The 23,928-nt window shown below is 38.3% G+C and overlaps 1 protein-coding gene across 1 annotated transcript; it reads left to right on the top strand.

Moving 5' to 3' along the window:
• Positions 1-1,484: 1,484 nt before the first annotated feature.
• Positions 1,485-23,606, top strand: LOC103697758 (calcium/calmodulin-dependent serine/threonine-protein kinase 1-like). The gene is made up of 11 exons (XM_008779680.6): positions 1,485-3,026; positions 5,062-5,192; positions 13,129-13,170; positions 13,293-13,401; positions 13,566-13,644; positions 13,752-14,048; positions 14,129-14,241; positions 22,429-22,536; positions 22,604-22,666; positions 22,748-22,915; positions 23,124-23,606. The coding sequence occupies exons 1-11, from the start codon at positions 2,541-2,543 to the stop codon at positions 23,259-23,261; spliced, it is 1,734 nt and encodes a 577-aa protein (XP_008777902.1). The 5' UTR covers positions 1,485-2,540; the 3' UTR covers positions 23,262-23,606.
• Positions 23,607-23,928: the final 322 nt, after the last annotated feature.

The following is a 23,928-nucleotide window of genomic DNA, read 5'->3' as shown; positions in this document are numbered from 1 at the left end:
GATGTAGTGTCTCCATATGGCAAACATGATTTTGAGATAAGAAGCATAATGCCAACCTCCAAAGCCCTGAGTCTCCTGACCCCCTTCTCATTGGTAAGCTAATTGAACTTAGTCTGAGAGGCATTTAGAAATTTCAAGAAATACCTAGCAGTGGCTTGGAAGTGCCTGTACTCCATGTTACTCCATGTTCTGGCAGCCTTTTTATATTTAACCCACCTTCTTTAGTTTCTAGTGTATGCTTCTTTTGGGCTATTCCCCTCACTTTATTGGCTTTATTCCATGGAGAATGCCTTGTCTTACGCCGACCTCTCGTTTTTGCTTTTCTCTATGATACTATATCTTTGAGTGGCCCCTCTGGAGATCCAATTGAAGCTTTTGTTTTGGTGCACAAGGCTCCTACGTATTCTGTTTCTTCTGAGAAATTTTTAACTGGGGCAGATCCATCACTGAGCTGGTGGACTAGTCCAATCAGAAAGCAAGCCAGACAAACATGCTTCCCTGGCTTCCTGCTGCTTTTTAGTTAGGACTAGTCCACCGCTAAGCTGATAGACCTGATTCAACTAATAATTTCTCATTTCTTATTAGATTCCTAGAACTGAAGGAAAGCCTCTCATGTTCGGGTAAATGATCATATTTGTGTAAAAATGGCCATGCCAATGCCCGCCAAGTAACAAGCTTTAGCTTTTTACTTCTTCAGCCACCCATGAAAATATTGTCCATCCCATGCGAGGGGTGGGCTTGTTTGAACTCCAATCTCATCTCTTACTTCTTGAGGTTCCAGTGATAGCATCTGATTGGTCCAACAAATACATGTGACACATTAGGACACATATTGCCGAGCTACCTCGCTCTTTTTTCTCATTGGTAGCTCAGCCATCCCAAATCGCTTAACTTCCTGGTCTGAAATGAAGAATATGTGGATTTTTTGTTTCATGAGATGGCGATATACGCATGATTTAAAAAGCTCGAGCACAAATTTTGTACAAGATCTATAGCATATTGGTGATAAGTATCGAGTTAATGTTTCAAAACATTTTGCAGAGGCCATCAATTTGATGCCTAACTTCTTGTTCTGTGACCTATTCTGCAAGAGACAGAGCACACCTTTAAAAACTGATCTTGCTCAAAGGCTTCATGGTTTCATGCACTAACTAACAATCCAATGAACCGAAGAGGAAGGCACCAGGACTACCACTCTCATTAATATGGTGTTGAATGACGGCCTCTTTTATAGATTCCCAACTAGAAGGTTTTGAAAGGCTGTTAGGAGGTCCCCACACCCAAGTCCCAACCGCATGATAAGGACTTCATCGGTCGGAGGACCGCAGTAGTGGAGACACCACATCCATATGATTCAAGGTGTACAGCACATTGATACATTATTCCCCCTGACTAAACATCTTGTGAGGAGAAAGAAGACACATTGCAACAAGAGTTTAACATTCAATCCTATAAATATTGGCTGGAAGGGCAGTTTTTAATTTAATTTATTTTTTTTAATATATATAACAGCAACTTATACCATACTATACATATATGAGTGCACCCCTAAAAATCAAAAAGCAAAAGTCGACGAAGGGGTGGGGGAGCAGACTCTGTGCCCTCCCATCAAAATTTTTCTGAGTGGTGTGTTGTATAGAAGGTAATCCAATTGGTCGCACTATTCATCTTGCGGTTGGCATAGGTGGCTCGGATGGAAGGGCAATTTACCTTTCAATCTATGGCACAAATGGCAAGCCTAAGCCCGATTTGAGCAAGGCCTGAAACTAAAAGCTCCTCCCAAAAGCAAGTCAACTTCCATGTATGCTGAAGCATGAGCAGCGGAAGGAATAAGCAAGTGCAGGAGTTTATGCTTTTTATTTTGCGGGTGTGCTAAAAGGACAAGTTCAGGATGTGAGTGAGACATGACCCACAACTCCCAACATTAGTTATGGGTTTTCCAGTCTCTAATGACAAGGAGTAGCTGCCACCCCCAAAGAGGAGCTGAAAAGCAAAAGAAAGGGTTCCTTTTCTCTCTTTCCTCTCTTTTCTTTTTTTTTCTCCTTTCGATCAAATTCCTTCCCCTCCCTGCGCACATTGTTCGGCATTTTCCTCCTTGGGACAGGGAAGACCTCCGTTCACTTTGCCAATCCCAGGCATCCCTAGGCTCTTTCTCAAATCCATTAGATTCGACCCTTTCCCTCGAAAATTTTCTTCCTTTCTCCTCTCATCCCCTTAAAGTTGGAATTTTTATCCATTTCCTGACCCCCAATTCCCTCAAAATTTGATTTTTTTTTTCTCTTTTTGATTCCTCCTTCTGGATTCAGGCTGCTTTGTGTTATTCCTCTGAGTCTTTTCCTTTCCTGGATGTTCCCCAACTAGAAATGCGAAGGATTAGACTTGTTCAAGATCATCTTTGAGCTGAATCCTGAGGCTTCTTGATCTTGTCTACTTAATTATGGAGGTTGTTTTCCTGGATTTCTAAATTCTGAGGCGTTTTTTTCTTCATTTTTTCCAAAGTTTGGGACTTTTTTGGGTCCCCTGACCGGGTTTTGGTTTCTATGGGTCTCTGCCATGGAAAACCGATCCAAAACCCTGACAACCAAGAAGAAATCCCTGCAGTACCCAAAATTGAGGAGCCCCCGCCGCCGAATCCCGGGACCCCGAAGCAGCCCAAGTTCTCCTTCTACGTCCCGAGCCCTCTGCGGAGCTCTTACAAGAGCTCCCCGGCCAATTCCAGCGTCAACTCGACGCCTCTCCGGATCTTCAAGCGGCCGTTCCCTCCTCCGTCGCCGGCGAAGCACATCAAGGCTTTGCTCGCCCGACGGCATGGATCCGTGAAGCCGAACGAGGCCTCCATCCCGGAGGGCAGCGAGGTTGAACTGGGGCTGGACAAGAGCTTCGGCTTCTCGAAGCAGTTCTTCGCAAAGTATGAGCTTGGAGAAGAGGTTGGGCGCGGGCATTTTGGGTATACTTGCTCTGCCAAGGCGAAGAAGGGAGAACTGAAGGGTGAGGAGGTGGCTGTCAAGGTTATTCCGAAAGCTAAGGTCAGTGTTCTGTGATGCTTGATCTATGATCATATTTTTATAACAACAGTAAAGGTGAAACCTTTGCTTTTGGGTGTGTCTATCCGTGAAGTCGTTTTTGTCATTTTTGCATGCAAAGCTTCATATTTCATGCTGAATATATATGCCTTCGGACCGCATGACTTCTTCTGGGAATGTTGATTTGTTTTCTGTTATCATGTAGAAGTAGATCTGTGCCAATTGACCTTTTTCCTTTTTGTTTTTTTGTTTGTTGAATAGGAATTGATTGTCGGACAGTTTTCAGTTTGTATAGTTTACAAATAGAAATAGTCCATTCTTGTTTATGATTCATTTCAATGTAAGATCGGTAACTGATTAATTTATTTTAATGTTTTGCAGTAGACTTCTTAAATGCATTTCTAAGCTATCTTCTTTCTTTTCTTATTGTTGCTTTTTTCCCCTTTATATTTTGTTGTAAGTAGAATTACGATGTTTTCTGGGCTTGATTTTAGTGCTTCTAAATGAAATTTTCGTAATTTTTTAGTAATACCTGTTTCACTGACAATTATATGCAATTGAGATGTTTGGCTATACATAATTAGTGCACTTAGTAACAATATAATTTGACAATATGGATTTTATTTTTGTCTTTCTATAATGTCTATGTGTGGTTTCTCTGAGGATTCGTTTAACAATTCTTTTATAGGTGGAATAATTTATAATGAGCCAGGAGTTATAATTAAAAGCTGGAAGCAATGCTGTTTTTGTTTAGCAATGACATTATGCCCAAGATATACCTACCTACTCTGTATATTGTTTCCTCATCATTTATTAGGAAGTCAGCTATCCCATTGCGCTCCAGAAGATTTCATGAGATATATGGGTACTTCATAAAAAAAATTAAAATGCGTCATTTTTTTTCCTGCATCATAACTCATTGGAAAAAGGCATGAACTAATACAAAAAAATATCCAGGGGAACTTTTTTTTTAAAAAATTTATATTTACTGCTCAAATTGTATGTATTGTGGATGGCATATTTAAACTACTTACTCTGGTAGCCCCCTTAATAAGTGATTGGAGCATTTTGCTCAATTTAATTTTCACAGTGACTTTTTAAGTATAATGCTGAAAATATCATGCTAAATATTATTCTTTCAGTAGTTTCCTGTATGCAATGAATGAAGTAATGGACTCATCATATTTGTGCATGCTGTATATTTCCGTTAAGAGTGGTAGAAGGAAAGATGGGTCATAATAAATAGTGTCTGGAACATACCTGGTCTCTGGGTATTGTATTTTGAGTTTGTAGTTTATAACTTGCTATTATTAGATGAATCCAAACCCATTATCATAGAATTGGTTATCTCGTATATAAATCTACTGTTCCAAAATGTCATGGTTTGGTAACCATTTTAACAATACATTACTGTTCCCCAGTAATGGTCATTCGTTTGTCTGTACCAGAAAATTGATCATTCATCTGTGACTAGATTTTTTATAATGGCCTGGTACAATCCATTTTATGCAACTATGGTGCATTGATGCTTTATTGCTTGAATGGTTCTGGATGGCATGTAAAAAAGGTTCATTTTATGAAACTACGTGGGGAACGAATTCTAATAAGCTTAAAAATTAGAAAGGAGGAGAAATATTGAGAATGGTATGGAGAAAGATTTGGTATTCGATGTACAAGTTACTCTATACAATCCAACTATCATTGTGACATGGCATTTAATACCAACCAACCCGGGCATCAATCTTTGTGATACTGGTACGAGGAATTGCATACTTACCTCTACTAATGATCATGAAAGTGCTGTACTAGCTGTTGTTTATCAAATATAGAAATAAAAGCCTTTGAAAAGAAAATGACATCGAAATACATGTACCCTCCATCTGCTTTCAAGCAATCATATTTTGTTACTAGACATCCATATTTTTTTAATGAATGATGCCTTTTGCTTACCTGTTTAATTGGAATTATGGTAATGTAGATTGGCATACAAATAGAAATATCCCTCAATATGTTTCTCATCAGGGAAGTGCATTGACAGATGACAACAGCTATTGCTATTGAAGATGTGAGAAGAGAAGTGAGAATATTGAGTTCTCTCACAGGGCACAAGAATCTGGTGCAGTTCTATGATGCTTACGAGGATGAGGACAATGTGTATATAGTAATGGAGTAAGTTTTAATTGCATTAATGCAATTTGGTTAAACAAATTTTAATTGCATTATCATATTTTTCTTATAACTTTGTTTGCAACTTTATCCATCTGGTTTTGGAAGCAGAGAGCATATGTAGATATGGTACATACATACATGGCATTCATATGTTTCCTTATAAATCCATGGGCATATTTGTTCTTCTGTGTTTTGATTCATTATTAAGTGGTGTGGAAAAACATTCGCTGGTCCATATTTAGAAGTTTCTCAAATTCCTGAAGTTCTCTTATGGATGAATTCAGTTGTCAATATAGTCTATCATTCATTATTTCTTGTGGTGCTTTTATATGTTGTTTTCCGCTGTCCATTTAAAGTTTGATCCATCTGTTCATCACAGAATATTTTAGGTTTGCTAGCAAACAATGTACCTTGTGAACTGGTGGTTTATCTTAGTTAACTATTTATTATTTATTATTCTTGGTTTAACGGCAAAAGTTGCGAAGTCGTGTATCCCAGATATTGTCATGTTGGATAACTATCAGTGTTTAATTTATACTAGATTGTCAAAGAAATTATAATGCGGTGGAGGATATAAGTGGGTTTAAAAAAGTATATATCTTAATATAGTTAAATTATCACTTTTGGTCCTACCAGAAACAAGTTTATGTGTCTTAGTTTTTGTAGTTTGAAGTCTTAGATAGTTTAAACCCCTAATGCAGATGAAGTAAGCCAGTGGCAGAGCCAGGGGGTATATAAAATCTAGCTTTCCACCTCCTAAAATTTTGACATGGCTCTTTTTCAATCCCTCGATTCTTACCAAGTTTTTGGCCAAATAATGCAGCTATTTGAAACTTTTCTCAATCACCTGCCACCTTGTGTTTTTGTCCTTAACAGGAAAAGTTTTGAAATGTATCCTTCTTAATTAAGCATTTTTTTTATTTGGCAAGCTAAAAAAGTGCTAATAGCTCCTCAAAGAGCAATGATATTATGGAAAACGTATAAAAGTTTAGTGTTTAGAACAAATTAAACATAAACAAGCTCACTTTCAATGTGTCACATAAATTTCTGCAATATTGGGGCTTTCTTTTAGCTCCTCTTTGACTTTCTTTCTTGCTTTTAATGTTGTTGCTCATGATTAGCTACCCTTTCTAGCCCCCCTTCCCTCAAGATTAGTGTATCCTCTCCAAATTCCATTTGGTCCATGCAGTCTCTCCATCATCCCACTTATCTAATGATTGTTGATTAAATGTCATAAAACATATATCAATGATGTGTCTGATTGGTGAAACCAATCTTAGTGAATGGTGGATGAGTATACTGGATGGTACTAGATGAAAACAAAATAGTGGAACTTTCTTCCCCCATCACATGCATGTGACCCTTCTCCCTTGTACCCCTAACCCAAATCACAATAGCAAATTGGTGTTACTTTTGTTTGGGTAGCATCTATTTACCTATTTTTGTGGGGAAAGTTAAAAGGATCAACCTTGAAGGAACCCTTAAAGTTTTTTAAGCTTTTATGCCTTTATAGTTCCTACCCTCTCTATCTCTCTCTCTCTTTGTGTGTGTGTGTCTAGTCTTTTCTATTGCTGGTTTGTTTCCTTTAAAAATTAAATAAGCTTATTTGCTGATAGGTACTCTTATTTTTTAATGATTGCACGATCAGGGTAGCTTGTATTTCAATTACAAATAACAAGTTCTATGACATCTTTTATGCATATAAGCTAAATTTAATAATATAATTAGAAGTCTTGAAGAAAACAAAGCCTAGAGAATTGTGTTCATTTTTTTTCAAAAAAAGGTCATAATTGCTAATATTTTCCTGTTGGCATCCATCCTCCCCCAAGTGTTCATTGTTGGCTCTGCCTATGAAATGTCATGTCTCGACCCGATGGCCTGAGCTGAGCACGAGATAGACAGCCGCACATCCATAGGGCTTAACCCCATAGGACATGCAAGGCATGCCTTATGATTCATACACACTCATGTCATTCCAAACTCAGGCAGTTGTAGAACAAATAATCTAATGCATTCATTCGAAGGAAATAGTCCACAATCACTAAGAACATATAGAAATCAAATTATTCGAAGAAACACTAATCAAATGTCTTCTAAATTCTAAGCTCCTCATTGCTCGATCCCAGGTCCTGTCTATTCCTCGGCTTCTGAAAAAATGGAAGGTTGAGAATGAGCTTTACAGGCTTAGTTACCAAAACCTCTAGTTCGATCAAGTATATTGTACGAGAACTATAAATTTTAGTTTGCATGATTTTTCTTAAATAAAAATTTGCCAATGAACATATCAAGTCTATCAACATAGATTTGAAGATATGTAATGCATTTGGCCAGAATAAATTTTTAAACCAACCATCGATGGACTATCCATTCTCACTCTCCTATTCTTCACGACAATGGCCATGATCAGCCCATGGCAAGCCCAAAAAGTGACTAGATCCTGATTACAACATGTCGTCTATCAGTTATGCGCCAGTGATCTTCCTACTGAAGGCCTAGAAGGAAACTAGCTCTGAAATTACATGGACAAACATGCTTCCATCAGCATGTGCCAACAATCAGCCTCGATTGGCTAGGCTCGAAAGAAAACTAGTTTCCAACTATAACATGCTGTCAACCGGCATGCTCCTATTCTTCATGACATTGGCCATGATAAGCCCATGGCAAGCCCAAAAAGTGACTAAATCCTGACTACAACATGCCGTCTATTGGTTATGCGCCAGTGGTCTTCCTGTTCAACATGTCTATAAAGGATGCTAGAGCATTTGTTGATTAAAGGGCATAACTGAAAATTCATTCTGCCCATTTTTGGTCTGAAAGGTTGTTTTGGGTATGCCATCAACCTTAATTTTTAATTGGTGGTGCCTAGACTGTATATCAATTTTGGAGAACACTTGGGCATTTTGAAGCTGATGAAAGAGGTCATCAATCTTTGATAGAGGATATTTATTCCGAACTGTCAGCTTATTCAACTCCCTATAGTCAATGCATAGCTGTGTTCCCATCCTTCTTCTTGACAAAAAGTACTAGAGCACCCCATGGAGAGAAACTGGGCCTAATGAAACCCTTATCTAGCAATCCTGGAGTTGCTCTTTAAGTTCCTTAAATTCAGCTGGAGCCATTTGATAGGAAGCTTTGGAGATAGGCCCGACACCAGGTACTAGATCAATAGAGAACTCTCTCTCTTTGTGTTTGGAGGTAGTTATGGCAGATCCTCTGGAAATACATTAGGAAACACCCTCACTATCATAATACTTTCCAGCATTGACTCATCTTGCTGAGCGTCTATGATAGTGGCCAAATACCTTGTACAGCCTTTCCTCAACATTCAACAAGTTTGCCTAGAGGATACTATTCTGATATTCATTCCACTACCAGTGAAACTGAATGGCAGCTGCCTTGGAATCTGAAAGGTTACTTTCTTCCTGAAGTAGTCCACTGTAGCATGGTATGAAGCAAGCTAATCCATCCTTAGGATGATGTCAAAGTCCTCTCCAGGATCATCAGATCAAATACAAGATCACGATCCCCAATGCTCACAATACAAGATGGGCAAACCGTGTCAACCATGATGGCACTCCCATTCAGGGTAGAGACACAATTCATAATGTAGGAGCACAGGCACAATGCCAGCCTTTTTAGCAAACTTAGATGAGACAAAAGAGTGGGTAGCCTTGGGATCAAACAAAATGCAAGCATATATAGATGCTACTTCGATATTAGCATTGGAGCATTGGATATATAGATGCTACTTCGATATATAGATGCTACTTCAATGTAAAGAGTGGGTAGCCTTTTTAGCATTGTATGCCTGCGCATCTTGCTGAGTCATAGCATAAACGTGGGCCTGGGTCTTCTGCTTTTAACGTCTACCTTGCCCTTGTCTTGAGGGTTGGCCTTGATGAGAAGTCGGTGCATCTGGAGCAGCCTGAACATGTGGTGGTCTTGGCACATTCTGGGAGGGCCGCCAATATTTGGAGTTTTGGCGGTATAGACAATCCACAACCTTGTGGCCCTGCTAACCACAATCAAAGCAAACTCTGGAAAATCAGTGGCAATCTTGCTCTGAGTGGAGTTCTCTGCACCCACTGCATTGAGGTTCGTTCTTCTGCTGGGCCTCATTCCTCTTATGAGTTTCTTGTCTCCTTGATTTATTGCCTGAGAACTGGCCACCCTGAGGCCCATTAGGTCTGGGCCTCTTTTTTGTAATGCCGGTCCCTCTCCTGCTGCATGTTAACCTCCCGCTCCACTATTTTGGCTATATTGACTACCTCCTGGTAGGAGGCCAGCCATATGGGCCTCTCTCCAATGCAGATCCTGGGCTTCAACCATTTTTCAAATCTTCTAGCTTTGATGCTATCAATAGCCACCAAGTCTGGAGCAAAATAGGAGAGCTCGGTAAGCTTAGCCTCATACTGGGCCACCATCATGTTCCTTTAAGTCAACCTGGTGAATTTACTCTCCTCGTACTCGAGACTCTCAGAAAAATACATGTTTATGAACTTTGACGGAAGGTATCCCAATTAATAAGCGCTACCAGTTGACGGCTTCCCACCATTCATAAGCTTCTCCCAGCAACTGATAAGCAGCGATGCGGACCTTTTCTTGATCCGTGCACTCCATATTGGCAAATGTCTCCTCTATTTCCTTGGGCCACTCAGAGACTCGGTGGGATTAGTGGAGCCCTCATAAGCAGGTGGTGGCAATCTTTTAAATTCTACTATTCCTCTCTCTGGCCTCGAAGATTGACCATCTTTATTCTCCTATTGCCCTATTTGTTGTACTTGTTGTAGGAGTGTGATTAGGCCTTGTACAAAGTCTGCCATCTGACCCTCATTCCCTAGAGGGTTAGCAGCCTTTTGATTATTGCTTGAGGCATTAGGGACATCCTCCTACTGGCAAGAAGGGCTAGTTGCCCGCACCTTGCTTTGGTGATGGTCTCGAAAGGCTCCAGTAGTTCATGAGGAACTGGTAGCTTGAGAGGCGCCAGTAGTTCAGGAGGTGCCAACGGTCCGAAAGGCACTACAAGTTTGGGAGGCACTAGGAGTTTGAGAGGCATAATCATTTTGATGAATACAATACGTATTTGCCATATGGGAATCCTCTGCAATGTCGGACAACTTCCTGGATCGTGTTCAAGCCATTTTGATATCATGAGAAAGAATCATATCCAATATTGTTATTAATTTTCTTAGTACTGGTGATTAAAATATCCAATCATAACCTAAATTCTACCCTATCGCACTAACCTAAACTATAGGGACTTGAGCCTGGCTTTGGTACCACTATATCTGTCCCGTCTCAATCCAATGGCCCGAGCTGAGCACAGGAGAGATATTCGCACATCCATAGGGTTTAACCCTACAGGACTGCAAGGCTTGCCTTATGATTCATACAACTCATGTCATTCCAAACTCAGGCAGAGGTAGAACAAATAATCTAATGCATTTTCAAAAGAAATAGTCCACAATCACTAAGAATATGTCGAATTCAAATTATTCAAAGAAACACTAATCAAATGTCTTCTAAATCCTAAGCTCCTTACTACTCAATCCCAGGCCCCATCTATTCCTCAACATCTGAAATGGAAGAGAGAGAGAATGAGCTTTACAGGCTCAGTAAGTTACCAAAACCTCTAGTTCGATCAAATATATTGTTAGAGAAATATAAATTTCAGTTTCCATGATTTTTCATAAATAAAAATATGCTAATGAACATATCAAATCTATCAACATAGATTTGAAGATATATAATGCATTTGGCCAAAATAAATTTTCAAATGAACAATGGATAGATCATCCACTCTCACGCTCCTAGTCTCCACAACTATGGCCACGATCGGCCCGTGACAAGCTCTGAAAGAGATTAGATCCTGACTACAATATGCCATCCATTGGTCATACACTAGTGATTGTACCACCGGAGGTCCAGAAGAAAATTAGCTCTAAAATCATATGGAAAAACATGCTTCCATCGGCATGTGCCAGCGATCATCCTCGACTGGCTAGGCTCGAAAGGAAACTAGCTTCTGACTACAATATGGCGTCAACCAACATGTGCCAGTGATTGCCCCATTGGAGGTCCGGAAGGAGACTAGATCCTAAGCTCGTGTGATCATAGTCGGACTAGAGAGTGGCAAAATCAACATATAACATATACGATATCAACACATTTATCGATGCAATAAAATACAAATCATGCCCAAGTACATTGTATCATACTTGATCCAATATTTTACAAATCATTTAAATACGGCATGCCTACGATACTTAATTTAAACATATCATGATAACTATAGATTAATTTTCCAATAATGCAGATCAGATCATGTGCATGCTAGAACACTAGGGGTGGAGGTAACTTGCTATTTTCACTCTAAAATCTCTCAAAATCCACCAATTTGGAAAATTGTCCAAAAACCTAAAATAATTAAATGTCTTATTAGACTTCTATGAGATATCATATAACTTGAAATGTCTTATGGCAGGATTCAGTCCATGTTCAGACCACCAAATCTAGCCTAATATTTAGAGGTCTCGACCACCATTTGGATCTAACAATTAATTATAACATAACACTAACATATGTAATGAGATGGAGTTCTTGGTTACTTGAACGCAAAGCAATCATTCTAGATCACGCCTCCTCGCTATCCGGGTCTGAATTTCCACCAGATCAAATTAAAGCTTTCGGGTTAGATGTAATTTATCAATTAAGAGAAAATTAGACTATTTAAAGGAAACTAGGTTTGGTCTAAGTCAACTAGTAGAGATAGAAAGGAGAGACAGACTCAGTTTGGGTTCAAACAAGTCTTGGGTTTGATCCGTCGTTGAAAATCACTATATCTAGTCCATGAGTCAGAGAAGAGAAAATAACAAGTAGGAAGCGAAAAGAAAAGAATTTATAGAAAATAATAAATGAAGAAAATGGGGAGAAAATGAAAAAAATGAGAAGAAGAAAATGGAAAGAAAGAGGAAGAGAGGTAAAAGAAGAGATAGGGGAGGGTTGATGGCGGCCACGCCGTGGCGGCAGGGTGTCAACGGCCAGTCAATGATAGTCAGCAGTAGTAGCGGCTAGCAAGAATAGGTCGAACATGAAAAAAGAGGCAGAACAAGGCATCAGGCTTGGCTGAAAATTGGAGGAATCAAGCTTAGCTTGAGGAAGAATGGAAAAGGGTGAAGGGAGGAGGTTCATAGACAATGGCAGAGGCCGACGAATCATGACCGACGGCGGCGGGTTCTGATAGAAAGAGTGGCGGTGGATCTCAGAACAGGGAAATAGAGGCAAGCGGAGGTTTTGAGAGAGGAAGATAGGGTCTTGCGTGGTGACACTCAGTCGTGGCTACATGGCATCCACCAGAGACGAGGAAGAAGGAAGTGGGAGACTCGATGGTGATCAATCGCAGGAAATATGGAGAATTTAAAGAACAGGATTTTGGAAGGGGATAAGATCGACTCAACAAAGAGATAAGGCCGGCCATTCGTCGGTTGCAGCAGCCCCAACAGCCGACGGCCGTTCGCACCAGCCCCATGGAGTCCTCACCGACCGCAGCTCTGCAGCCTTATCTCAATGGCAGGGGCTTGGGCAGAGCAACGTGTTTTCCTCTGTTCTGATCCCTTTTTTTTCTTCTGAATTTGCACTGAAGTCAGTCGGTCCTGCTTACTTCAATCTGGGACAGGCCCGTTTTGGGCCGATTCTCACATGAAGTTGCCAATAGCCTTTCAGGAATGTTCTCTAGGTTTCTTGTTTATTACCTGGTTATAAGCACATGCATATGATTAGACAAATTTGGTGAAGATTACTGTTCCATAGGCTAGCTTAGTGCTCTGAGAAAGGGAAGGCTTCATTAGATATTATTTAGACATGTAACTAGAAATCTACATAATAGCAGGTCATATTGATCTATTGGAGCTTATAGTATTGTTTTTGTTCATTTCAGGTTATGCAAAGGTGGTGAATTGTTAGACAGGATACTTTCGAGGTATCATTAAAGTCATAATTGCGTTTATTTTACATCATCATGTAGCTGGTAACAATGTTACCTATTTTTGGTGCCTTAAATCATGCCACTAATGAACAATCATTGTTTTATTCATTTTGTAGGGGTGGGAAATATTCAGAAGAGGATGCCAAGGTTGTCATGGTTCAGATATTGAATGTTGTGTCATTTTGTCATCTTCAAGGTGTTGTTCACCGAGATCTCAAGCCAGAGGTAGTTGCTTAATCAAACTGAAAATATTAAGATTCAAAGAAAGTGTTCTTTAGGAAATTCTGATGTAGAATTTCAAATCACCTACACTGATTGGTCCCCCTTCATTTTCTCTAAATCACATTCTTAAAAGTCTTTGTAATCCTTGTTCCTATTTTGTGGTTCAGAATTTTCTTTTTACTTCAAAGGATGAGAAGTCGACCTTGAAGGTCATAGATTTTGGTTTGTCAGATTTTGTGAAGCCAGGTTGGTCTGATGAGATATCTTGGCAATCTGATTCTTTTCTTTTCATTCTTATCTTATTTCAAGTTTGATTTGAAATATAATGTGATTCAATCATTGGCAATGAGCAGATGAAAGGCTGAACGATATCGTAGGAAGTGCGTATTATGTTGCTCCTGAAGTTCTTCACAGATCTTATGGAACTGAGGCAGACATGTGGAGTATTGGTGTCATTGCATATATTTTACTCTGTGGAAGCCGCCCTTTCTGGGCAAGGACAGAGTCAGGTATATTTCGTGCTGTTTTGAAGGCAGAGCCAAGCTTTGAGGAAGCTCCATGGCCTTCTCTGTCTGCTGAGGCTAAAGATTTCGTGAAGAGGTTGCTGAATAAGGACTATCGTAAGAGAATGACTGCTTCGCAGGCTCTTAGTAAGCTCCTTTTTACCTTGGAATGATCAAATTCATTATATAAATTGTCAATAACCAGAAACCTGATTACTTTAACACAGGTCATCCTTGGATCCGAGATTCTCAAGAGATTAAGATTTCTTTGGATATTATAATTTATAAGCTTGTAAGAGCTTATATATGTTCTTCTTCTTTAAGAAAATCATCTTTGAGGGTACGTTATTCTTCTTTAATGCAAGTCAATATTTTTTTTTTAAGATTTAATTTCCTGTGAAATCAAATCCTTTAACCTGTTTTATGAATTAACTTGAATTTTTAACAAAATGGATAATTTATGTATCTGATAACCTTGTCTATATGACTTCTTTTTCCCTTTAGCTGCAACACTTTTATAAGCTACAAGCAAATCCTACAACTTTTGCAGTACAATTTAAACATTCATGTTCTATATGTTCTTAAACATCATGAAACTCATCCAGGAAAAGAATCCCAAGAATTTATCCTTTGAGATGAGGCTCATGGTTATATTATCTTGCTAGGATTATAAGACAAGATGTTGGTATGAGGTCTCCAATTTGCACAGCTCCTGATCAAGTTCTTCAGCCATGAGGAATTTGCATACCAGTGAGCCTAAATGGTTGGTGCCAGACTATGGTATGACTGCGTAAACATATACGAGACTTACAGTCCACTGGTTGATACCTTTCTCCCCAGTTGAGAGGTCTGGAAGCCGAGTGGTGGCACTCCCACTATAAAACAAACTACAGGGACGTTCGCTAACTGTTGTCTAATCTGGATGTTAAACAGTACCTCATGTGATGTCACATGTGAGATAGGAAGCAGTGAGAGAAGTACTCAGGACTCTTTAGAAAAAGTCTAAAGAAAGAAAGTGAAGAGTAAGTCGGACTTCTGTTGAAGTCGGAGCATCATAAGGGCTGTGAATTCCCTAAATCTCATCATAAATTTAATCTTCTATTAGTAAATGTATCCTCCATATACACTCAAATGAAATGACTACCAAAGGGCATATGCACTAAAAGGGACCATATTTATCTACACTATTGTAATGCATTTTCATTGTTGGGAACACTGCCAGTTGTCAACTGATTGTTCTTATTGAATAGACTATGTGCAATTCATGTGCCAGATCCAATGTTTGCACATACACCCACATACAGAGGTAGAGAGAATCCACATTCCTTTCAGCACCATTAGGGCTTCAATCCTCCTGGTGTAAAACAAACGATGGAAAATCTATAATGAAAATCCAGTTAATCATGATCTACAACATTTTAAATGTTTGCAAGCTAAAGATGAAATGTTTTGGTGATTTCCTACTTGCATATTAAATGCCCCAAAATAGACAATTTTTATGGAGTGGCACAATATTTTGATATTTTTCACGGCCTAGAAGCAACCAAACTTGCTGAATTTTAATTCAAATAAATTTTAGGATGTGCAGAGAATAATCAATGATGTAGATCCAAAGTCTGCATCTTAGAATATAGAGGGAGGGAGAGAGAGAGAGAGAGAGAGAGAGAGAGAGAGAGAGAGAGAGAAAACTTGCATGCCAAAAGCCTGTGGAAGTGTGTACTTATGTTGATAAGTATTTATGTGCATATGTGCATGTCATAAAGTATATAAGCATCTAAAGAAATTAATTTTTAGTATGCTCTTAAAAAAGTTATGATGGAGAGACTAAACTCCAAGAAATTAGTCACTTGTAATCTAGAAGACTGTTGTGAATTAAGCCACTGCATGCTATGGTCAAGCCATAAATGAAACATGACTTGCAGCTAGAATTTGATCTATGAAAATGGAAATTCGTAGAGATCCTAAGTCACAAGCATTCCTTTGTCGTCATCATCTTCTTTTCAAGGGTTATTTACGTCTCAGCCTTCGTATTAGTTTAGCAGTATAGTGCATTGAAAGTAACTCAAGAATGAAGCTATCTGATTCTTAGACATAAGTTTGGTAATAAACCAAGCTGAGGTTCAGGAGTATGAGTACCTTTTTCTGCAGAACGTTTATGCATTTTCCCTCCCAAAGTCATCTTATTGTCTGTCTGGAGATTGAATTAACTAAATTTTATTTTAAGGTGAAAGAATAGAGAATGTTTATGGAAGGCAAGGCTTCAAAACCTGAGATATCTGTCATCTAGATGGGTGATGAGGATGGAGATTTGAAACGAGGTCTCAGTTATCTTGACAGATACGGAAGGCGGGACAGTTTGGAAAAAAACCGAGATTTTTCAATAACTCGGCCAATAATATAGTATTGGGATATCGAAATCTTAGCTTATTGGTAAATCTGAGCTTATCAAGTATATTTAGGGATTGATTTTGAAATTTAATGGAAAATCCAATTAAGGAAGTAAAAAAGTTAATTGAAGAATGTGGGCTGATATGTTTATATCACATAGATATCTTGAGATTTATTTGTTTATATCGGCTGAGATAATAGAGTCCAAGAAATTCTATGTATCATATTGAGGGGTACCTGGTGCAATATTAGCAGAGATCTCATCCAAAATGAAACCCTTGGTGGCAGGAAGCTCATATATAGGTGGTCGGCGTTGCTTTGGCATCTCACTTTTACTCATCATAGTGGATCTATTTTGTATCTTCAGTCACTAATGATTGATGACAAAACTCTAGCAAGAAATTACATATTATATAATTTAATTTTTGCGTTAGATTCTAATTAATCTTTTATAGTGCTATCACAAAATAGGATGCCTGATTAGGTGATCATACTGAAGTTATTTTTTTAAGCAGTACATCATAGGAATTCCTTTTCCTTATTTTTTTAAAGATTACCATTTCCTCGGATTATACATGTTAACTCTTGCTGTGTGCTTGTAAGTGATATAAGATGTGATTGATGAATATGTCATGAGTATATGGAGGAGATACAAGACCTTACAAGTAATAAGAATTGTTGGAGATGCAGTTTCTGAAGACCATGGTATTTAAGGGAAGGGAATATTAGGTGGTTGTGTATGAATAAGAAGGAAACATGTTAGCTTCTCTTTCGAATTACATATGAATAATGTAGTTTTAGAAGGCAGGAATTAGAGTTCAATTAATATTTTTTGTTGGAATCAAAATGCAGTTTAATGGGTAAACACAAGTTCTAGATTAACGCTGAATTTGCTAGTGAGCCTAGTTTAGCATAATTTCTGAAGATGGGGGCGCACAGTATGGACTTTAATGAAGATGGTCAGATGAAAGTCAAAAAAATGGCTGAGGGAGTAAAAATAACTTATGAGATGTCTAATGAAAACCTAAGAGTTGCTAACAGAGTGAGAATCTAAGAAGATAGATTGTAAACTTCTACCATCAAATCCTCGCTACACATGCTAGATTCTGAAAAGTGCTTACTTTATCCTGTTGACTGTGGGAGAGGATTTTCATTTAAGGATTTTGTTTTTGTGGAAATGTTAACCAACAATTATGACTCTAAGTCATCAATGCCAGTCCAAACCAGATCCAGGCGTAAACTTACCTTTCCATTCCATTCCATTCAACTCTCATATCATCCTAACAGTTGCCTATGGAATTCCCTTTTTGCATGCATCGAAAATCAACATTTTTTATGGTTCGCATACAGCTAATGAACACTTCAGTGTGGAACTTGTGAAGCAAACAGATTGTAGGTAGGCCAGGCTAGATCTGGCGTGGACCAGATTTGTATTGGTAATGAGCTTAGATTTTGCAAGCTGAAGCTAATCCACCTACTAAAGGGCTAGGTTTTTTCTTGCTGCTAAAAGGTCTGTTCTGCCCTGTAGATTGGGTGGTTGAAGTTGAATAGGGCCCTAAACTAAGTCTAACTGCAAAACAAATTATAAGTTGTTACCATCTTGGAATGACAAAGATTGTGTGCTGTGGTTGAAAGGAAATTAATTCTGTTTCGTGTCCATGGCGAGCCAGTAAGGACTTGCTGGTTACTTCCACTAATTCTTGCATGTTTAAGCCATCATCATCGATATAAAAGTTTTTTCCCCTTTGGAAACTTTGTTTCTACCCTTTCAAAGAGGGTATTGTGATAATATGAAGACAGTCTGTTGTTTTGTTACAAGTCTCTCTCTCTCTCTCTCTCTCTCTCTCTCTCTCTCTCTCTCTCATTCTACAATCCTCTTATTGGGTGTGGGTGAGAAAGGAGAACCGAGTGGTGATGGTTTACTTCTTGACAAATTCACATCATATTGGGAGAAGAAACAAGAACATTTTAGGCTACTTTGGTCCAGGGCAATACTAGTTCCTTATTGCAGCAAGCCCACAGTTTTGAAAGAATTGATGTTGAATGCGTAGGGTATCTTTCAAGTAGGGAACATAGAGGATGCCTTAGAGAATTGAAATATGTTTCATCCTTTTAGGTTTGTTTAATGATCTGCAAATAGGTTTGTGGTGAATTGCATGGATTAAGTGTTATCCAAGTCAGTTTGCATAGATTAGCATAATGATGCCAGCGCTGTACTGGCACGTGGTTAGGCTCCATGCCCATGCATACCAGTGCATGCCAGGAACTGACATGGAATGGCATGGCATGGAATGGAATGTACTGTGCTAGTGCTAGGCCAGCAAAATACCTACACATGGTTACTGAAGCATATTGGGTGCGGGTATGCAGAAGCAGGTCAAAATTAGTGTGAAAACATGTAGGAAGTGGGTGCAGGACGAGTTTCCAAGGAGAGTTGGAAGTGGGTGCACTACCTAAATGGAAGCTGCTACTTTTAAGCACCAAGAAACTAAGAACCTTGTAGTATGCGCAAAGTTAAAGATTGGGAGGGTTATTTGGTGGAGCGAATACATAATGAGGAGAAAACACAGAAATATATTGAGATGTCTATGTTCTTAGGAATATCAGCTGGATTAATGAGAAATACAGTTGTGAAGGAAGGATAGAATTGTTGAATTTAGATAATTTTGAGATTAGAAAATAAAAGTACTATTTTAGGATATAAGAGCAATGGCAGGACATGGAATAAATGAAAGAATAGGAGAGATGTATTTAACTAATCTGGAAGATGAGGTTGGCTTTAAGATGAGAAATATTTTTAAAGGTTATGCTGAAATGGGTAAAATAACAAATAAACTGACTTACAACAGAAACCGAGAATACTGATTGGAGATTTAATTTTTAAGAGCTTGACATGCATGTAAAAGACACTTAGGGACCTTGTTTTTAATTTGTTGTTATCAAATCTGTCAAAAAGATTTATCAAGTCATAAGAATCCATTCTGCCAGCCTTTTATTTCCTGCCACAGTTTGCTAGCTCTTATGCCTTACTAACATCATGTTTATGCGCATGCATATAAAGCAACTTCATGCTCCTACCTTTGCCCCTGGTTTGTGGTTGTGATGCCAAACATGTAGCAAGATTCTGCTCTAAACCATATGATTAAATATTACTACTACTTGCTAGGGCCTTTACCCTATTATTATCATGTTAAAACTAATGCATATCAAGAAATTGCATAATGAAAGCAAACTTAAGTTCACTATTTATACATGGGGGTGGGGATCATGTGCATGTGCTCTGCAATCCCTTTTTGTTTTGGATTGTACTCACCAACCGTGGCAAGGTAATTCCATTCCCTTGATGTGGATAATTAGATGAAGAGATGTTTTTAAATCTTTGATTTTATCATATACTGCTTGGCAGGAAGCTCACTCTTAAATAATCAAAAATCATGGTGGAAATGAAAATCTGATCTATTATGGATTACATATTAGAGTGGAAGTCCCAACTAGTGCGGTTGGTAAAGTTATTGGGGATTAGGTAACGATGACCCTGGTTCAAATTTCGCCCTCGTGTGGATTTTGGCTGGGTTCTTTCCATCTTAGCCCTCAATAAAAAGGAAAACAGGAATTGCGTATTAGAGTGATATTATTGTTTGGAAAACAAAGAAATATTGCTATGGTATCTTGAACCTAATTTGATTGATGATCAATTCAAAGTATATAACAAAGAGCAAGGTTTGCCATAACAATTGGTATCGTACTGTACTAGGTGTACCGTACCGGTATTGAACCGGTACATGGTACCATATTGCCCGACATTCGGTACACCGAATCTTGCCGTACCATATTGTGTACTGACATTGTAATAGGATGGTATTGGTATGGGGTCTAGTATCAAGATGGCGAACCTTGACAAAGAGTGAGCATTTTTTTGTTTATATTCATTATAATATCCCAATGCGAACTTTCGATCCAAACCAAAAAAGTAAAAGTAGTTATTATTTGTCAAATGCTAGTTGTCTTGTACATGCTTTTCCTATTGCCATGCATAGAAAACTTTGTTATTATATATTTTTCCTTTCCCTTTTTCAATATTCTTTTGTCTTGAAAAAGAATCCCTTTTTGATATTACATTCGTTTTCAACTCCTGTTATACACAATATTATGATTCCTACCAACTTTCTTATATCATCCTCGAGACTTCAACCTTAATGTAAAATCTGTCTATATTTCATGTCCTATTCTCAATGGGTGCTACATCTTGTTTAATTGTTAGCAAAGTAAGAACAAGACAAATGATATGGGTGCAATTGGGATGACGAGATGCTAAACTAACCCTGTTCCCATCCTAGATTTCACTGATTTTGACCCAAGCCAACCCAAAACCTGAATTTGTTGGTTTGGTTTAAACACCACATCTAGTTTTGATTCTCTGACCTACTTGGGTATCAGTCCTGTAAGATGGACCTGATCCTAAAATGTTTTGGTTTGATCTGATTAAACCAACAATAGAACAGTTTAAAATGTGGGTTCCAGCTAAAAGTATAGATCAGGTCTTAACTCTGCTTGGATCGAAAGAGGCAGAACTAACTAATAAACAGGAACATGTGGTGTGTACCCCAATAACTGCAAGCATTAGTTCCAGATAAAGTCGAATCAATAGATGAATAGGTTGGCTTCAGATTGAGATTCTAAACCTGGTAGCAAGATGGATTAAGTTTCTGTTATGCCTGGCTGTGCCTTGCCCTATTCCATTACGCCCCAGGTGAAGAGGAAACGCTATCACTCATTGAAATTTAGAAGAGAATGAAGGTGAGGGAGAAATACCTAGAGATTACACTTGAATTCCCTTTTATTCTTTAAGATTTATGTAATTTTTAAGTAGCGAGGTGGATCAGTTATAAGTTCATGTACATGTATCTAAGCACAAATTAATGTTATATGCATTCAGTGTTAGAAGTTCTTGTAAAATTTTTATGTATGTATTTGTACATTATATTCTACTACCTAGCAAATAGTCCAAAAAAGGTAAAATTAGTTTTCTTGTATGATTTTGGTTATTAACCATGAGACCAGCCTGTCTCCTCAAATCCTTTTGGATATTAAAGATACATATTCCTATTTAAGTACCAGTACTTCCCAAAACCAAAATGTAGGTTACATATAGTAAAGTAGTGATGCAATGTGTGAAAATAATTTTACATTCTTTCCATAGGTTCGCAATCTTGATATCAAACCCTGTACTCGTATCATGTTGGTACAGTATCGGTAGGCCCGGTACGGGTCGGTTTGGCATACCGAAACTCGATCCGACCCCCATACCGAGTCTTAGTTTGGTACCGGTATGGTACCCAGTATGGGGTGGTATGCACTGGTATGGTGAACTTTGTTGAATACAATGACATTTCACTTCTCCGATAATATGAATGATTACTTATATGGTTTGTTACTTTATAGCTTTCAAACAAATTTATGTTTCAAAATGTTGATGGATTTCTGTCATTTGCTTAAAGAATTAAAAAGTCGGGCTTATATTGAATCTTTAGTGTGAAGATGTGCTGCAACAGATCAATAGGACATGGCATTTGTGGCATTTAATACTCAAAATAATACTATGTATGTACAAGAATTATAGAACATCCCCAAAAGGATAATACTGGTTTTGAAGGTAACCTACTCAATAATTGTTGCAAAAACATTTCCAGAAAATAAGATTGTTGATTTTAGTTCTATCATAAATCTTAGAAAATAATGCCCATAGCATATTTGTATTTCTGTTGGTAGAGAATTTTTAGTTTTGGCATGTGTTTGTCAGAAAACCATCAACATCATCAACTTTCTAGACCCAGATGATGGTGGTAGGTTGATATTCAGTTCCAAGAAGAATTGCAAATCATGATTTTGGATCCTATTTTGTGATTGGTTAATAAAGAATAATAAAGCTAGCAGCAAACAGGCTTGCTGATTATGGTTATGATCCTTGTCAAGCCCATCGAAATATGAACCATTTGAAATTGAATAACAAGTCAGTAAGGTGGTTAATATTTCCATTTATTTCCTTTTCTGCTGTGTTTCACACCTTACCATTATGGCCAGGACAAGTAGAAAAAACTTGTAAAAGCAACTAATATCTTGGATGATATATTTATTGCAGGCCCTTGCAAAGACTTTGACAGTAACTCAGCTTGCTTATCTGCAAGAACAATTTGCATTGTTGGGACCGAACAAGAATGGCTATATATCCTTACAAAACTTAAAGATGGTTAGTTATTCCCTCCATATGATTTTTTTGCTTTCCTCCATGGAGTTCTAATGTCGTTTGCATGCAGTCATTGTCGAAAAACTCAACTGATGCAATGAAGGACTCAAGAGTTCTTGATTTTGTTAACATGGTATGCCTCATTATGAAACTTTTCTTTACTTTGAGATTCATTTCCTGGAACACAAATATATATGCTCTGTTTTGAATACAGGTGAGTTCTCTTCAGTACAGAAAGTTAGATTTTGAGGAATTTGCTGCTGCAGCCATAAGTGTGTATCAGATGGAAGGACTTGATAGTTGGGAGCAACATGCCCGTAGTGCATATGAACTCTTTGAAAAGGATGGGAACAGGCCTATCATGATTGAGGAACTTGCATCGGTACAATTCAAATGGAAGAATTTTACATTTTTATCTGTGCACAGATTTTATATTTTATGATATATATTCAAATTCTCCTAGCAATACATCAAAGTTCTCAAGGGGCAATGATAACCTCTTTTCATTGATCATCAATGCTATAAGACCATCTTCCAAGGCTGCATTTTGATTTTTTGAAAGTTAACCTGATGATTTTTTGTTGCACCAGGAACTCGGGCTTAGTCCTTCAGTCCCCGTCCATGTTGTTCTGCAAGACTGGGTGAGACATTCCGATGGAAAACTAAGTTTCTTAGGATTCCTTAAACTTCTACATGGGGTTTCTTCTTGTTCCATTCCAAAAGCCTAGCATCATGACTCTCATCAAGATTGTCTATGAGCAACATTTAACTTCTGAATTACGAGGCAGGGAAAGTGGAGCCAAGCCATTATACGCATGCTCCGAATCAGGGCAATCGATGTGGTTCTAACTAAAAAGTCAAGTCAGTGACATGCGCATTCAAGCTCTATCTTACTTAGAAATTCTTTTTTGTTTGCCATATTGATGATTAGTGTACTGTAGCTGTTTAGAGAAATGTATAGATGAGGATAGCAAGGGTAGAAGGTTGAAGAGGGAATTGATGCCTGTGTTTGCGGGTTCTTTGCCCTGTAATACTCCCTTTTACTCTCAATAAGATCTTTACTCTTGTTTACATGTGATCAGAAGGAAATTGTAGTTATTCCAGCAGGGCTATAAAGCAACATACAGGCCCCCCTTTATCCTTTCTCTTGGCAAACCGATTTAGATTGTAATACATTGCAATTGCAGTGTAACAGGGATGGTGGATGTGGAGGTGGGATAAGAGCCATCAAACCGGCGCTAGTCGTGCCTGAGAAAAGTGCGATACCGCAGAGCATTGGCTCAGATTCTGCACCTGTCTATCCACCATTCTTGTTAATCGCAATTGCAATATATTGTGATCTAAACTTGTTTTCTTACTGGGAGTTTGTCAGATATAAATGAGATGATGTCCCTA

Source organism: Phoenix dactylifera, chromosome 17 (genome assembly GCF_051530095.1).
Source record: "Phoenix dactylifera cultivar Ajwa chromosome 17, Ajwa_hap1_PhDact_Kaust_v1.1, whole genome shotgun sequence".
Lineage (NCBI taxonomy): Eukaryota > Viridiplantae > Streptophyta > Magnoliopsida > Arecales > Arecaceae > Phoenix > Phoenix dactylifera.
This window is presented reverse-complemented; position numbering and strand designations above follow the sequence as displayed.

Bases quoted from the DNA above. Each gene is read 5' to 3' on its own strand.
- LOC103697758 (XM_008779680.6), top strand. From the start codon at position 2,541: ATGGGTCTCTGCCATGGAAAACCGATCCAAAACCCTGACAACCAAGAA. The intron at 14,242-22,428 runs GTACGTTATTCT...TATTTATTGCAG, and splicing joins TAAGAAAATCATCTTTGAGG to GCCCTTGCAAAGACTTTGAC. The intron at 22,537-22,603 runs GTTAGTTATTCC...GTTTGCATGCAG, and splicing joins CCTTACAAAACTTAAAGATG to TCATTGTCGAAAAACTCAAC.